At 45.3% G+C, this 13,644-nt stretch overlaps 1 protein-coding gene across 1 annotated transcript in view; it reads right to left on the reverse strand.

Moving 5' to 3' along the window:
- The window catches only part of LOC139383868 (pleckstrin homology domain containing, family D (with coiled-coil domains) member 1), a 28,628-nt gene extending 21,961 nt beyond the window's left edge, over positions 1-6,667 (reverse strand). The window contains exon 1 of the mRNA XM_071128455.1: positions 6,505-6,667. Within this exon, the coding sequence (XP_070984556.1) occupies positions 6,505-6,659 (155 nt within the window). The 5' untranslated portion in view covers positions 6,660-6,667. The remainder of the gene's footprint in view (positions 1-6,504) is intronic.
- Between the last annotated feature and the right edge of the window lie 6,977 nt (positions 6,668-13,644).

The raw sequence follows: 13,644 nt of genomic DNA on the forward strand, positions 1-13,644 counted from the left end.
ATTACATCATTACATAGCATCCCATAATTTCACAAATAGTTTAATCCTTCCTCATTCATCCTGTACAACAAGTAGATGTAAGCCTCATATCTGAAGCTATTGTATAAACAGCATTATGGTAATGTGGCCGTATCGTCTTCCATGTGTTTCACAAAATTGTACCAAACGGACCAGTTCGTAGCTGGATTCTTCACCGATCTTTTATACCTTCTCCAGAACATAAATGTTGTTCGGACCTCAAGTTCTGTGAGGTGGAAGAAATTCCTTTGTTCTCTCTATGAAAACTCACTCTGTCTCTATACTGTGGCCATGAGGAGATCATCTCCTCCAGGAATTTACGACCTCTCTCTGACCACAGCAGCCTGGGTGTAGGAGACAGGGGGGTAGGGGGATGATGCATAAAAAGGGCTGCTTATGTAGCTATACTGAAAAAAATGTAAACACAACATGTAAAGTGTTGGTCACATGTTTCATGAGCTGAAATAAAAGATCGCAGAAATGTTCAATATGCACAAAAAGCTTAGTTCTCTCAAATTTTCGGCACAATTTTTTTTACCTCCCTGTTAGTGCGCATTTCTCCTTTGCCACAATAATGCACCTGACAGGTGTGTCATATCAAGAAGCTAATTAAAAAGCACGATCATTACACAGGTGCACCTTTTGCTGGGGGACAATAAAAGGCCATTCTAAAATGTGCAGTTTTGTTACACAACACAATGCCACAGATGTCTCAAGTTTTGAGGGCGTGTGCAATTGGCATGCTGACTGCAGGAATGTTCATTTCTCTACCATAAGCCGCCTCCAACGTTGTTTTAGAGAATTTGGCAGTATGTTCAACCGGCCTCACAACCGCAGACCATGTGTAACCACATCAGCCCAGGATCTCCACATCTGGCTTCTTCACCAGCGGGATCCCCTGGAGGAGGGGGGTGCTCAGGAGTAATTCTCTGTTTCCCCATTTTGTGGGGAAAAACTGATTTTGATTGTCTGGGCCTGGCTCCACCCACGCCTGCACCTCTGCTCAGTCGTAGATTAGGGCCCAATGTATTCATTTCAATTGACTGATTTCCTTATATGAACTGTAACTCAGTAAAATCGTTGAAAATGTTGCATGTTGCGTTTATATTTTTGTTCTGTATTTATTTTGATAATCATTATCACTATCATCGTTAGCATAGCTGCCGTTAGCTAGCTAGAGTTACCTAAATAGCTAGCTACCTAGATAGCTGATGTTAGCCTGTCTCAATACTCGGATTTGGCTTGGAAACACGATAACATTTAAAAAAAAAGATAAAAAAATACTTAGTAAGAAAACCTTTTGTCATCATTGTGATGTCCACAGATTGACTTCAGATGCAGTAGAACTTTAGCCAGCTAACTAAAATGAATGGAACCACCGTATTTTAGCTAGTTAACATTAGCATTGCTAGCAATTTCTAACGAACTTTGCTAGTAACAGTAATTGCAACATGGCCATCGCTTTAAAAATACATTTGACAACATCATCATATGGCAACGTTGTTTCCTACTAATTATTTGCCAGATTGCAATGGTCATGAACAGATGCCAGAAACCTACCAGAAGGAGCAGAGGTAATGTGATTGCAATGGTTTAGCGACCAACTAAAAATCATTTCATTCACTTTTCACTTGCTGTTTTTACAGCATGTCAGGCAAGACCTCGGAATAAAAGTGTCATGCCACAGAAGTATCCTTGTGACACCTCCTCCGTTGTTGCCAGAGTCTCCCTCGACTCCTATGATAGAAGTACCGTTGTGACACCACCTCCGTTGTGACACCACCTCCGTTGTGACTCCTCCCCCGTTGTGACACCTCCTCTGTTGTGACCAGTCTCCCTCGACTCCTATGATAGAAGTATCCTTGTGACACCTCCTCCGTTGTTGCCAGAGTCTCCCTCGACTCCTATGATAGAAGGACCGTTGTGACACCTCCTCCGTTGTGACCAGTCTCCCTCGACTCCTATGATAGAAGTACCGTTGCGACCATATAATACCGCTGATCACCACATAATGTCCAGGGTATAACCTAGCCTGATGGAACCAGCCTGATCACCACATAATGTCCAGGGTATAACCTAGCCTGGTATAACCAGCCTGATCCCCATATAATGTCCAGGGTATAACCTAGCCTGATGGAACCAGCCTGATCACCATATAATGTCCAGGGTATAACCTAGCCTGGTGGGAACCAGCCTGATCACCATATAATGTCCAGGGTATAACCTAGCCTGGTGGGAACCAGCCTGATCACCATATAATGTCCAGGGTATAACCTAGCCTGATGGAACCAGCCTGATCACCATATAATGTCCAGGGTATAACCTAGCCTGGTGTTACCAGCCTGATCACCATATAATGTCCAGGGTATAACCTAGCCTGGTGGGAACCAGCCTGATCACCATATAATGTCCAGGGTATAACCTAGCCTGATGGAACCAGCCTGATCACCATATAATGTCCAGGGTATAACCTAGCCTGATGGAACCAGCCTGTTCACCATATAATGTCCAGGGTATAACCTAGCCTGGTGTTACCAGCCTGGTCACCATATAATGTCCAGGGTATAACCAAGCCTGATGGAACCAGCCTGATCACCATATAATGTCCAGGGTATAACCTAGCCTTGTAGAACGAGCCTGATCACTATATAATGTCCAGGGTATAACCTAGCCTGGTGTTACCAGCCTGATCACCATATAATGTCCAGGGTATAACCTAGCCTGATGGAACCAGCCTGATCACCATATAATGTCCAGGGTATAACCTAGCCTGATGGAACCAGCCTGATCACCATATAATGTCCAAGGTATAACCTAGCCTGATGGAACCAGCCTGATCACCATATAATGCCCAGGGTATAACCTAGCCTGGTGTTACCAGCCTGATCACCATATAATGTCCAGGGTATAACCTAGCCTGGTGTTACCAGCCTGGTCACCATATAATGTTCAGGGTATAACCTAGCCTGATGGAACCAGCCTGATCACTGTGTTCACCACATAATGTCCAAGGTATAACCTAGCCTGATGGAACCAGCCTGATCACCACATAATGTCCAGGGTATAACCTAGCCTGGTATAACCAGCCTGATCACCATATGTCCAGGGTATAACCTAGCCTGATGGAACCAGCCTGATCACTGTGTTCACCACATAATGTCCAGGGTATAACCTAGCCTGATGGAACCAGCCTGATCACCATATGTCCAGGGTATAACCTAGCCTGATGGAACCAGCCTGATGCTGTAAATAAACATGTACAGTGCCCTCGGAAAGTACTCAGACCCCTTGACTTTTTCCACATTTTGTTATGTTACAGCCTTATTTTAAAATGGATTAAATAAATATAAACCCTCAGCAATCTACACACAATACCCCATAATGACATCACAATACCCCATAATGACATCACAATACCCCATAATGACAAAGTGAAAACAGGACATTTTTGCACATTTATTTATATATAAAAAAAATGGATTTCCATAAGTATTCAGACCCTTTGCAATGACACTCGAAGTTGAGCTCAGGTGCATCCGGTTTCCATTGATAATTCTTGAGGTGTTTCTACAACTTGTCCAGCTGTGGTAAATTTAATTGATTGGACATGATTTGGAAAGGCCTGTCTATATAAGGTCCCACAGTTGACAGTACATGTCAGAGCAAAAACCAAGCCATGAGGTCGAAGGAATTGTCTGTAGAGCTCAGAAACAGAATTTTGTCAAGGCACAGATCTGTGGAAGGGTACCAAAAAATGTCTACAGCACTGAAGGAAGAAGTTTGGAACCACCAAGACTCTTCCTAGAGCTGGCCGCCTGGCTAAACTGCGCAATCTGAGGAGAAGGGCCTTGGTCAGGGAGGTGACAAAGAACCCGGTGGTCACTCTGACAAAGCTCCAAAGTTCCCCTGTGGAGATGGGGGAACCTTCCAGAAGGACAACCATCTCTGCAGCACTCCACTAATCAGGCCTTTATGGTAGAGTGGCCAGACGGAAGCCACTCCTCAGTAAAAGGCACACGGCAGCCTGCTTGGAGTTTGCCAAAAGGCACCTAAAGACTCTCAGACCATGAGAAACAAGATCGTCTGGTCTGATGAAACCAAGACTGAACTATTTGCCCTGTATGCCAACTGTCACGCCTGGAGGAAACCTGGCACCATCCCTACTATGAAGCATGGTGGTGACAGCATCATGCTGTGGGGATGTTTTTCAGTGGCAGGGACTGGGAGACTAGTCAAGATCAAGGGAAAGATGAACAGAGCAAAGTACAGAGAGATCCTTGATGAAAACCTACTCCAGAGCGCTCAGGACCTCAGACTGTGGCAAAGGTTCACCATCCAACAGGACAACGACCCGAAGCACAGAGCCAAGACAACGCAGGAGTGGCTTCGGAACAAGTCTCTGAATGTCCTTCAGTGGCACAGCCAGAGCCTGGATTTGAACCCAATCCAACATCTCTGGAGAGACCTGAAAATATTGGTGCAGCAACACCCCCCCAATCCAACCTGACAGAGCTTGACAGGATCTGCAGAGAAGAATGGGAGAAACTCCCAAAATACAGGTGTGCCACGCTTGTAGTGTCATACCCAAGAAGACTGGAGGCTGTAATCGCTGCCAAAGGTGCTTCAACAAAGTACTGAGTAAAGGGTCTGAATACTTATGTAAATGTCATATTTCTGTTTTACATTTTTAATAAACTGAGGGATCTTACAGATAATCAATCATATGTGTGGGGTACAGAGATGAGGTAGTCATTCAAAAAATACTGTTAAACACTATTATTGGACACAGAGTGAGTCCATTTAACTTATTATGTGACTTGTTAAGCACATTTTTACTCCTGAACTTATTTAGTCTTGCCATAACAAAAGGGGGGTTGAATACTTATTGAATCAAGACATTTCAGCTTTTCATGTTTAATGAATCTGTAAAATATTTGATAAAACAGAATTTCAACTTTGACATTATGCGGTATTGTGGGTAGGACAGTGATGAAAAAAATGAAAAAAATCTACATTTGATCCATTTTAAATTCAGGCTGTAAGACAACAAACTGTGTAAAAAGTTGAGGGGTGTGAATACTTTCTGAAGGTAAAGCAGTATCTGCACATCAGCTATGACGTCTTTGTTTAAAGCCGATACTGCGTGGAATGTTTTATCGATGCGATAGTGCTATTCTGTGTAAGGGCTAAGTGGTACGTTGGGGATCCAATGAGAAACAGGACTCGGTTGTTCCGATTGTTGATCATAGATAGCACTTAATGTAGTGCGGGAAAATCATGATGGATCTGAGCCAAGGGTTTTTGACTGTGAGCTTTTATCATGGCAGAAGTAGAGCACAACAGATTATTCTATATGGGGGGACGAAGACAGTACTGAACTTGGAAGAGGCCGATCCCACAGCAGCCCAGTTGTCAGAGAGTAAATGGAACCATATTGTAGTTACTCCACAGTACTAACCTGATTGAACATTACATATTGTAGTTACTCCACAATACTAACCTGATTGAACATTACATATTGTAGTTGCTCCACAATACTAACCTGATTGAACGTTACATATTGTAGTTACTCCACAATACTAACCTGATTGAACATTACATATTGTAGTTACTCCACAATACTAACCTGATTGAACATCACATATTGTAGTTACTCCACAATACTAACCTGATTGAACGTTACATATTGTAGTTACTCCACAATACTAACCTGATTGAACGTTACATATTGTAGTTACTCCACAATACTAACCTGATTGAACATCACATATTGTAGTTACTCCACAATACTAACCTGATTGAACGTTACATATTGTAGTTACTCCACAATACTAACCTGATTGAACGTTATGTCCTGAATACAAAGCGTTATGTTTGGGGCAAATCAAACAAAAACAAATGACTAAATACCACTCTTCATATTTTCAAGCATGGTGGTGGTGGCTGCATCATGTTATGAGTTTTTTTGGGGATGAAAATGCACAGGCAAAATCCTAAGGGAAAACCCAGTTCAGTCTGCTTTCCAACAGACACTGGGAAACAAATGGCTGTCTAGCAATAATCAACAACCAAATTTGACAGCGTTTGAAGAATTTTTTAAAGAATAATTTGCAAATATTCTACCATCCAGGTGTGCAATGTTCTTAGAGACTTACCCAGAAAGACCCACAGCTGTGGTCGCTGCCAAAGGTGAATCTAACATGTATCGAGGGGGATGAACACTTATCTAATCAAGATATATTCGTGTTTTTTAACCTCAGGGACTATGCGGTTGTGTAAAATGCCTTTTTTTAGTACACGATTAAAGTTGTTCATCTGTAATCCAAAGTTAACATTGTCATTCCCCCCCCCCCCCTTCTATATACACTGCCAGTACTTGTGTCACCATGCCAGGCCCTACCTGCTGCTAGGTAGAAATCACTAGGCAGGTGATAATGCCCTACCTGCTGCTAGGTAGAATTAACTAGACAGGTGATAATGCCCTACCTGCGGGACCACTTGGCGGAGGACCGTCCGAAGGGCCTCTTCCAGAGCACCCCATGCAGCTGCACCTTGGTGCTAATGTCCAGCACTTCAGAGTCTGTCTGATCCATGGACGTCCAGTAGGAGAAGAGAGAGGGTTTGGAGGACGAGGAGAACATCGCTAACCCTCCTAACCCTTCCACAGAGGGGCGTGGAGTTGGACAAAATATCAATGGAACAAAAATAGAAATGAGGAACTAGGAAGTACACACACACACCCAATAACACACACACACACACACAGTTGTGGACACGACACACACTCACAGACAAAGTAACACACACATCCTGATACCAAACTCAGCGGGGTGGAATGATCAAGCTGCCAATACATCAGCATCAGCTGGAGGCAGACTACTGGACAGAGAGGAGGGGCAGAGAGGATGAAGAGAGACGGGTGAGGGAGGGCAGGAGAGAGAGAGAGTGAGGGCAGGAGAGAGAGTGAGGGCAGGAGAGAGAGTGAGGGCAGGAGAGAGAGAGAGTGGGGGAGGGCAGGAGGGAGAGTGAGGGCAGGAGAGAGAGAGAGTGGGGGAGGGCAGGAGAGAGAGAGAGAGAGAGAGAGAGAGAGAGAGAGAGAGAGTGAGGGCAGGAGAGAGAGTGAGGGCAGGAGAGAGAGAGAGAGAGTGAGGGCAGGAGAGAGAGAGAGAGAGAGAGAGAGTGAGGGCATGAGAGAGAGTGAGGGCAGGAGAGAGAGAGAGAGAGTGAGGGCAGGAGAGAGAGTGATGGCAGGAGAGAGAGAGAGTGGGGGAGGGCAGGAGAGAGAGAGTGGAGGAGGGCAGGAGAGAGAGAGAGTGGGGGAGGGCAGGAGAGTGAGGGCAGGAGAGAGAGAGAGCGGGGGAGGGCAGGAGAGAGAGTGAGGGCAGGAGAGAGAGGGGGAGGGCAGGAGAGAGAGAGAGAGTGGGGGAGGGCAGGAGAGAGAGAGAGACAGAGAGAGATAGAGAGAGAGAGACACAGAGAGAGAGAGAGAGAGACAGAGAGAGAGAGAGAGAGAGAGAGAGAGACAGAGAGACAGAGAGAGAGACAGAGGCTTTAGAAATTCGTTTTAGTAAATCTGTTGCTAGGTCAATGCATCCATGTCATCTCTCTCTCTCTCTCTGAGCAGCTTCCTGTAGAGAACAAAGTAGGGCAGGCATGTGTCCCAAATGGCACTATTCTACTGTTGACCAGGGCTCGTAGGAGTGTAAACTGATGCTCGACAAGAACACGCTACACTACATTCTAGCAAAGAGCATGTTACATAGTAAAATGGAGATCACGATACGTTATGGGTAAACTTACTGTGGTGTTAAAGATGTATACATCTGAATGGTTATTTAGTGTGTGTGTGTATGTCTTTTAATGGACAGGATGTTCAAATCTATATGTCTCTGCAGCCATCCTATATGACCACTATGTGGATTTGATGATGTTGATGAGGACAAGGCTGGAGATCACTCTGTCACGCTGATTGAGTTTGAATAACAGACAGGAAAGCTTCAAAATGGAGGGTGGTGCTTGGAATCATCGTTCTTCCTCTGTCAACCATGGTTACCTGCAAGGAAACACGTGCCGTCATCATTGCTTTGCACAAAAAAGGGCTTCACAGGCAAGGATATTGCTGCCAGTGAGATTGCACCAAAATCAACCATTTATCGAATCATCAAGAACTTCCAAGGAGAGCGGTTCAATTGTTGTGAAGAAGGCTTCAGGGCACCAAACAAAGTCCAGCAAGCGCCAGGACCGTCTCCTAAAGTTGATTCAGCTGTGGGATCGGGGCATCACCAGTACAGAGCTTGCTCAGGAATGGCAGCAGGCAGGTGTGAGTACATCTGCACGCACAGTGAGGAGAAGACTTTTGGAGGATGGCCTGATGTCAAGAAGAACAGCAAAGAAGCCACTTCTCTCAAGGAAAAACATCAGGGACAGACTGATATTCTGCATAAGTTACAGGGATTGGACTGCTGAAGACTGGGGTAAAGTCATTTTCTCGGACGAATCCCCTTTCCGATTGTTTGGGGCATCCGGAAAAAAGCTTGTCCGGAGAAGACAAGGTGAGCGCTACCATCGGTCCTGTGTCATGCCAACAGTAAAGCATCCTGAGACCATTCATGTGTGGGGTTGCTTCTCAGCCAAGGGAGTGGGCTCACTCACAATTTTGCCTAAGAACACAGCCATGAATAAAGAATGGTACCAACACATCCTCCGAGAGCAACTTCTCCCAACCTTCCAGGAACAGTTTGGTGAAGAACAATGCCTTTTTCCAGCATGATGGAGCACCTTGCCATAAGGCAAAAGTGATAACTAAGTGGCTCGGGGAACAAAACATCGATATTTTGGGTCCATGGCCAGGAAACTCCCCAGACCTTAAAACCATTGACAACTTGTTGTCAATTCTTAAAGATGTGGGTAAACAAAACAAAAATCCACAAATTCTGACAAACTCCAAGAATTGATTATGCAAGAATGGGCTGCCATCAGTCAGGATGTGGCCCAGAAGTTAAATGACAGCATGCCAGGGCGGATTGCAGAGGTCTTGAAAAAGAGGGTCAACACTGCAAATATTGACTCTTTGCATCAACTTCATGTAATTGTCAATAAAAGCCTTTGACACTTATGAAATGCTTGTAATTATACTTCAGTATTCCATAGTAACATCTGACAAAAATATCTAAACACACTGAAGCAGCAAACTTTGTGGAAATTAATATGTGTGTCATTCTCAAAACTTTTGGGAGAAGTTGCTCTCGGAGGATGTGTAGGCTTAATGACAGCGGTGGAGAAAGTACCCAACTGTCATACTTGAGTAAAAGCAAAGATACCTTAATAGAAAACGACTCAAGTAAAAGTCACCCAGTAAAATGCTACTTGAGTCAAATTCTAAAAGCATTTGGTTTAAAATATACTTCAGTATGAAAAGTAAAAAGTATAAAACATTTCAAATTTCTTAACATTTATGGCACCAGAACACATAGGTAGGGCCTGCCTTTCAACCTGCGTGTCCTGGTCGCGTCTGGTGTGGGTGGACCAAATCAACCCGCGTGTCCTGGTCGCGTCTGGTGTGGGTGGACTAAATCAACCTGTGCACGATGGCGGACGAGCGGTACGGTCAGCAAGTAAGGTTTAGTAACCGGGTGGTAGCCCGCTAGTGGATGGCTGTTTAGCCTCTCTGTGTTAGTGGTGGCTGTTTAACAGTCTGATGGCCCTGAGATATAAGCTGTTCTTCAGTCTCTCGGTCCCAGCTTTGATGCACCTGTACTGACCTCGCCTTTTGGATGATAGCGGGGTGAACAGGCAGTGGCTCGGGTGGTTGATGTCCTTGATGATCTTTATGGCCTTCCTGTGACATCGGGTGGTGTAGGTGTCCTGGAGGGCAGGTAGTTTGCCCCCGGTGATGCGTTGGGCAGACCTCACCACCCTCTGGAGAGCCCTGCGTGGCCAGTTGTGGGATAGCTCAGGGGTGGGTTTGATCTGGCCAGGACAGGTGACCAATCAGAGTCGGGACACATTGCACCCATTCATTTTGATTTATTTAAATAAAACATAAAAACACAGTTTTGCAACAGATTGAACTTTCCACTATCAACAGATGGAAAAATGTCTGACTCCTTATGGAATGATCACATGACAATCCCCGAAGCATGATATCTACTGCTAACCCCTGATGCCCCTCAACTCTCTCTCTCTCACACACACACACACACACACACACACGTCTTTCCACTATCAACAGATGGAAAAATGTCAGACTCCTTATGGAATGATCACATGACAATCCCCGAAGCATGATATCTACTGCTAACCCCTGATGCCCCTCAACTCTCTCACACACACACACACACGCATGCGCACACACACACACACACACACACACACACACGTCTTTCGACTAGAACCAAGAAGCTTCAAGAGATCCACTATTTCACTAAGAACCAGTAGGGAGGATATCCCTTTAGAACAGACTTAGTTTGGTTCCATGAAATCTCATGAATGAAAAAAATAAACAGTCTGCAGCTGAAGGTACTGCACGCACAACCACCTCCACAACCACAGAAGAAGAGAAGAGAGAGGGATAACTGGGCCCAAAATCTGTTTTCTCCAGCAGGTGGTGTTTCGTATAAAATGTTTCACTCACTAAACCAGGAGGTTTTGTACAGAGGTTAATGAGTGTTAAATTTGGTTTTAAAAAACAACATAAGGCTTATTTTCTACGTGTGGTTTATTTGATCGAATAGGGGCATTGAGTGGCATCTCTTTCAATTGTTAGAGATGACCACTCAACCACCTGGTCAATATAATGGATAACTCTGTGTGGGTAGACACGGACACCAGAGCTCACAAAATTAACATGCTTATTGCTGAGATTTTATAACATCGATAAGGACAGAAGATAAATTAAAAGCAAATCAGAAAAAAATAAAAAATAAAAAAAATAAAGTCATTACGTCACAACTGCTGTTTTGTTTGACCCAAATGCAAATAACTAAGTCCCTCTTCACAGACAGACACGAGGTGATCCAGACAAAGCCATCAGTCTGAACATCTACCGGTGACTGTCTGTTGGTCTACACTCCATATTACTGGTCCCTCAGTTCAGAGTTCATTATACTGCATCTATTGGTCTGACTACTCTCTGAACAATGCCTAATGTCATGTACCCTAAAATCACCCAGTCTACCACCATCAAATAGACCAGTACCCAGTCTACCACCATTAAATAGACCAGTACCAGTCTACAACCATCAAATAGACTAGTACCAGTCTACCACCATCAAATAGACCAGTACCAGTCTACCACCATCAAATAGACCAGTACCAGTCTACCACCATCAAATAGACCAGTACCAGTCTACCACCATTAAATAGACCAGTACCAGTCTACCACCATCAAATAGACCAGTACCAGTCTACCACCATCAAATAGACCAGTACCAGTCTACCACCATCAAATAGACCAGTACCAGTCTACCAGCATTAAATAGACCAGTACCCAGTCTACTTGTCATCAGGTAGACCAGTCCCCAGTCTACCACCATCAAATAGACCAGTCCCCAGTCTACTTGTCATCAGGTAGACCAGTCCCCAGTCTACCACCATCAAATAGACCAGTCCCTAGTCTACTTGTCATCAGGTAGACCAGTCCCCAGTCTACTTGCCATCAGGTAGACCAGTAGGTATCCTGCAATCACTCAGGAAAACAGGTCTGAAGAGAACCACATTTTAAACCAAACGTAAAAGAAAGCAGGGTAATTCATGGGTTGATATAAGTTTAGATTTTATGGTGTATAGAGGCTGGTCCTGGGACCAGGGCTTCCATTACAGTGTATAATTTAGAGGCTGGTCCTGGGGCCAGGGCTTCCATTACGGTGTATAATTTAGAGGCTGGTCCTGGGGCCAGGGCTTCCATTACGGTGTATAATTTAGAGGCTGGTCCTGGGGCCAGGGCTTCCATTACGGTGTATAATTTAGAGGCTGGTCCTGGGGGCCAGGGCTTCCATTACGGTGTATAATTTAGAGGCTGGTCCTGGGGCTTCCATTACGGTGTATAATTTAGAGGCTGGTCCTGGGGCTTCCATTACAGTGTATAATTTAGAGGCTGGTCCTGGGGCTTCCATTACGGTGTATAATTTAGAGGCTGGTCCTGGGGCTTCCATTACGGTGTATAATTTAGAGGCTGGTCCTGGGACCAGGGCTTCCATTACGGTGTATAATTTAGAGGCTGGTCCTGGGACCAGGGCTTCCATTACGGTGTATAATTTAGAGGCTGGTCCTGGGGCTTCCATTACGGTGTATAATTTAGAGGCTGGTCCTGGGACCAGGGCTTCCATTACGGTGTATAATTTAGAGGCTGGTCCTGGGGGCCAGGGCTTCCATTACGGTGTATAATTTAGAGGCTGGTCCTGGGGCTTCCATTACGGTGTATAATTTAGAGGCTGGTCCTGGGACCAGGGCTTCCATTACGGTGTATAATTTAGAGGATGGTCCTGGGACCAGGGCTTCCATTACGGTGTATAATTTAGAGGCTGGTCCTGGGGCTTCCATTACGGTGTATAATTTAGAGGCTGGTCCTGGGACCAGGGCTTCCATTACGGTGTATAATTTAGAGGCTGGTCCTGGGACCAGGGCTTCCATTACGGTGTATAATTTAGAGGCTGGTCCTGGGGCTTCCATTACGGTGTATAATTTAGAGGCTGGTCCTGGGACCAGGGCTTCCATTACAGTGTATAATTTAGAGGCTGGTCCTGGGACCAGGGCTTCCATTACGGTGTATAATTTAGAGGCTGGTCCTGGGGTCAGGGCTTCCATTGCGGTGTATAATTTAGAGGCTGGTCCCAGGACCAGGGCTTCCATTACGGTGTATAATTTAGAGGCTGATCCTGGGGCTTCCATTACGGTGTATAATTTAGAGGCTGGTCCTGGGGTCAGGGCTTCCATTGCGGTGTATAATTTAGAGGCTGGTCCTGGGACCAGGGCTTCCATTACGGTGTATAATTTTGAGGCTGGTCCTGGGGTCAGGGCTTCCATTGCGGTGTATAATTTAGAGGCTGGTCCTGGGACCAGGGCTTCCATTACAGTGTATAATTTAGAGGCTGGTCCTGGGACCAGGGCTTCCATTACAGTGTATAATTTAGAGGCTGGTCCTGGGACCAGGGCTTCCATTACGGTGTATAATTTAGAGGCTGGTCCTGGGGTCAGGGCTTCCATTGCGGTGTATAATTTAGAGGCTGGTCCTGGGGTCAGGGCTTCCATTACGGTGTATAATTTAGAGGCTGATCCTGGGGCTTCCATTACGGTGTATAATTTAGAGGCTGGTCCTGGGGTCAGGGCTTCCATTGCGGTGTATAATTTAGAGGCTGGTCCTGGGGCTTCCATTACGGTGTATAATTTAGAGGCTGGTCCTGGGGTCAGGGCTTCCATTACGGTGTATAATTTAGAGGCTGGTCCTGGGGCTTCCATTGCGGTGTATAATTTAGAGGCTGGTCCTGGGACCAGGGCTTCCATTACGGTGTAGAATTTAGAGGCTGGTCCTGGGGCTTCCATTGTGAGGCTGAAGCAAGACAGTCATCCTTCAAGCTGTTTACCCAACAAGGTGGCGGGGATTCCTTTGGTTATCGTTTGAACTGCGGA

Source organism: Oncorhynchus clarkii, chromosome 25 (genome assembly GCF_045791955.1).
Source record: "Oncorhynchus clarkii lewisi isolate Uvic-CL-2024 chromosome 25, UVic_Ocla_1.0, whole genome shotgun sequence".
Taxonomy (NCBI): Eukaryota; Metazoa; Chordata; class Actinopteri; order Salmoniformes; family Salmonidae; genus Oncorhynchus; species Oncorhynchus clarkii.